The sequence below is a fragment of the Cebus imitator genome, unplaced genomic scaffold (assembly GCF_001604975.1).
Source record: "Cebus imitator isolate Cc_AM_T3 unplaced genomic scaffold, Cebus_imitator-1.0 Scaffold967, whole genome shotgun sequence".
Taxonomy (NCBI): domain Eukaryota; kingdom Metazoa; phylum Chordata; class Mammalia; order Primates; family Cebidae; genus Cebus; species Cebus imitator.
The window spans coordinates 71261-75412 of NW_016108282.1; the positions used below are offsets into that span (position 1 = coordinate 71261).

The 4152-nt window shown below is 59.6% G+C and overlaps 1 protein-coding gene across 7 annotated transcripts in view; it reads left to right on the top strand.

The window, feature by feature from the left end:
* The window catches only part of MIER2 (MIER family member 2), a 40495-nt gene extending 39308 nt beyond the window's left edge, over positions 1-1187 (top strand). For all 7 annotated transcript variants that reach the window (XM_017521140.2, XM_037735797.1, XM_037735796.1 and 4 more), the window contains one exon: positions 102-1187. In XM_017521140.2, coding sequence (XP_017376629.1) covers positions 102-123 — 22 coding nt within the window. In that variant the 3' untranslated portion in view covers positions 124-1187. The remainder of the gene's footprint in view (positions 1-101) is intronic.
* Positions 1188-4152: the final 2965 nt, after the last annotated feature.

Sequence of the window (4152 nt, forward strand, 5' to 3'; positions counted from 1 at the left end):
TGGGTGGGGGCAAGGCCGGGAGGCTCAGTCAGCCCCCGGCACCAGGCCGTGTGGACATGTGGGCCTCACTGACTCTGCTTCTCTCTTGGTCTCCCCTGCAGCTGTAACGTGATGACCTGTTGATTCCTGGCCCTGGGCGGGCGTGTGTGGCCCAGACTGGACTTGGTGCTGCTGCTGGCCCGCCTCGGTCGGTCTTCTGACCCCTTCCCCCCTCTCAGGCCTTGGGGCAGCACCTCCTCTGCTTCAGAACACGTCGGGACTGGGATGAGGGGCTGGGCCGTGAGCCCCTGCGCCGGACCACACAGACTGGACCCAGGGCCACACCCAGCACCGTCAGCGCCCGGCACTGCTGTCCGGGTCCAGGCTGCTGCCTGCACGTGGGGTCCATCCGGCGGCCAGGGACAGAAAGACCCGGCCCTGGGGACACCGGGCAGAGCCGGACGCCTAGTCCCCTCCAGCCAGCAGAGGCGAGAGAAGGGGCCGCTGCCCCGGTGGGGAGACGGCAGGACGCCCCGCCCCGCACCAGCAGCCTCCGCCGGGGCGCCCTCAGCTCCCTGCTCGGCTCCGTCTCCACACCTGGCAGGGCCGCGGGCTGCCCCAGCCGGGGGGTCGTGCACGGGCAGCTGCTTCTCAGTGCCAACCCTGTGGGGCACAGAGCCATATACCTCGCTGTCCGGCGCCCCCCAGCCTCGCCACCCACCCCGTCGTCTCCACTTCAGGAAAAGCCGCACTTTACACCCCCACCTGCCTCCTCCCCTCCATCCCTGCTCCCCGATCCTGAGAGGTTGGGGTGGGGGCCCCTCAGCAACCCCAGACGTGGGTTTGAGGAGACAGGTGGCTCACACCCCGTTTCTGCCCTCCCCCGGTACCAAGGCAGGGCCCCCAGAGGAGCCGCCGCCCTCGCTGCCACGCGGGCCCGACTCCAGCCCGCTTGCCCAGCCCTGCAGGCTTTTCTTCTGTGGGCGCGCCCCGCACGCTGGCTCGGAGTCCTGTCCTCCCCGCCCCCGTCTGTCTGTTTACACGTTGGAGTGGGGTCCTCCGTGGGCGGGTGCCGTCGGCCTCTTGTGCCCGAGCACCTTTCCGAGTGGACTCGACCACCCTCACCCCCACCAAGGACCACACTGTGAAGTGATAACTGCCTTGAACCCCCCTTGCTGTTTTATTTATTAAACTTGATTTGAAGCCCAGGGCGCCGTCTGGTGGACTGGGTGGGGCCGGGATGGCGGGTGTCCTCATCCCCTGCCTCGGGCCCGTGCGTCTGTTCTACGATCTGGGGTAAGCTGTGATCCACGCAGGCAGGGGTCCAGTGAGGGGACGGCGTGGTGGGCCGTGCATCCGCGCTCCATAAGGGGAATGTGGGCACGACGCCGGGGTGCGTGTGGGGGGCCCACGTCTGCCGAGTGGTGGTCAGGGCAGTGCCCGGGAAGTGACATTTGAGCTGAGCCTGAAGGAGGATGGGCCTGCTTTGCCAAAATTCAGCGGAGTCCTGGCAGTTACCACGGCAGACACGGAGGTGACAGGCCTGGGCTCCCAGAGGCTGCGGGCACAGAGGGCAGGCACGGGGCGCGTGCGCACCGCGGGTCAGGAGGCCAGTTTTGTTCTTGGTGTGGAAGCCACTGGAGGTCTGCGTTGTTCACGGCTCTGCAGGGGCTGTTCAGACCGTGTTGGCATCTCCACGTCAGTGAGGGCGACGCGGGCAGGCTGACGGCGTGTGTGGAGGCCTCCGTGAGCATGTGAGGGGCTGCCCCCAGTTGGGAGGTGATTGGGTTGGCCTGAGGGAGGATTGGAAAGGAGAGGGGCCAGGACCACTTGTGTGATGGTTATGGGAGTCGGGTCTCCGGTGAGCCAGCGCCATGAGCTGTGAGACCCAGTGCCAGCCGCTGGGCAGCCTGGACGTGTGGGGGTGGGCTGTGGAGCAGTTTTCTTTTTTTTCGAGGTGGAGTCTCGCTCTGTAGCCCAGGCTGGGGTGCAGTGGCCCAGTCTTGGCTCACTGCAGCCTCCGCCTCCCGGGTTCCAGCGATTCTCCTACCCTAGCCTCCCAAGCAGCTGGGATTACGGGCATGCGCCACCATGCCCAGCTAGTGTTTGTATTTTTTTAGTAGAGACAGGGTTTTATCATGTTGGCCAGGCTGGTCTTGAACTCCTGACCGCGTGATCCACCCACCTCGGCCTCCCAAAGTGCTGGGATTACAGGTGTGAGCCACCGCGCCTGGCCCCGGTTTACATTTTGCTTCAGACTGGGAAGGCGTTCTGTCTTCTGGCCCGCCCTGCCTCCCGCGGGAAACCTTCAGTCCTCTCTTGGTTTTTTCCTCTGCCAGCTTTGACAACGTTTCGCTCCCGCTGGTTTTGAGAAGTTGGACGAGGACGTTCTGTGGTGGACACGGACACTGTGTAGTCTTTGAGGCCGGCCTCTTCCATGTTCATTTCAGGCTCCTCCATATCTTTTTGTGGCTCACGGCCTATTTCTTTTTTTGAGATGGAGTCTCCCTCTTGTTGCCCAGGCTGGAGTGCAGCGGCGCAATCTCGGCTCACCGCAGCCTCCGCCTCCCGGGTTCAAGTGATTCTCCTGCCTCAGCCTCCCGAGTAGCTGGGACTACAGGTGCATGTCACCACACCTGGCTAAGCTTTGCAGTTTTAAGTAGAGACAGGGTTTCTCCATGTTGGTCAGGCTGGTTTCCAACCACTGGGGTTACAGGCGTGAGCAACACACCCGGCTCCTCCTCCTCTTCTGAAGTAGATTTTTACAGGATACAGAATTCTGAGTGGACAATGTTTTTCTTTTGGCGTGTTAAAGTTCTGTTCACGCCTGCTCTCTATTGTCTGATGAGGAATTTTCTCATTTTTCTGTTTCCCTTAATATATGTAGGGGGAACCCTGAAAGTGCCCTGGCAAGGGTCTGGAGCCTCAGCCTGTTCCCAAGTAAATACTGATTTAGAAGAGAATTAGAAAGGTAGGCACATAGCTATTCCTTCATATAATCATATATAATCTACAGTTACCTCTAAAGATATACACTCAATATAACCTTTAATCCTGCTAGTGACTCTCGGGTTATGAAGCGTGGAACTGCGGTGACACTGTGAACAAAGTGTCCCTAAGTCACGATGCCCTAAGCCCTCTGTCACGCCCGCACAGGGCTGCCGGAGGGCACCTCAGCTATGTATGTGCCCGCGCTGGGGACGCGCCCGCTGTTAGCCAGCTGGGGGAGGAGGCGTCCAAAGTGGCCGAGACGCCTCCTTCCTGGGGAAGTCAGGAGAAGACTCCGCTCCCACAAGCTCCCGCCGTGGCCTGACGGCTGTCGGGGAGACCCTCGGACCCCCGGGGCTCCACTGCCTCCACGTGAGGCCGGCCTCAGCAGCCACGTTCCACGTCCACTCACACGCCCTGCGTCTGCACCTGGTTCCTCTTCTTCTCAGAAGATAATTAATAATAGTAACGTAATCTTAGTGTCCTTGGTATTTCTGACAAATACATGAAGAGCGCTGACGCATTCGGTTTTCTCCTGATCTCGGCTACGTGGAAGTCCTGGGCCCCCGTCTCCAAGACACGAGATTTACGTGACCTGTCACCGGCCACTGTTACCGCCCCGACCTTCCCCGCCCCCTGCTTTGTACTCAGTAAATTAAGTCAGAGCATCCAGGCGGTGGGGGCCACTGCAGGTCCCCGCGCTTCGGCTGGCAGTGGACCCCGAACTCCCGTCCCTCTCTCTGTGTCTGTGTCTCTTATTTCTACGGTTTCTCGTCTCTGCACCTGCAGGGAGGGGCTCAGAGGACCCTATAGGGCTGGACCCTATAAATATGAAATCTCTTTGGACCATATACGTGTTTTTCTTGTATTTTTCGGACTTTGACAGTTTGTGATGTACCTGGGTCTAGTCTTCTGAACTGAGTGACGTCAGCCTGAGGGCGGGTGCATTTTAACAGATTTTGAAGCCTTGACCGTTATTTCTGAAAATGTTTGTTTTCTTTTTCTTCCTTACAGTTCAGTTTCTGGGAGAATATTTCTCAAATTTTTCTGATTTCCCGCTCTGTCTTCCTTTTGGGTCTCTGGTATATGTGCCACATGCTGGGTGTCATCCCACAGGTCTCTCCATCCTCCTGTATCACGGCCATGGTGACCCACAGGTCTCTCCATCCTCCTGTATCACGGCCA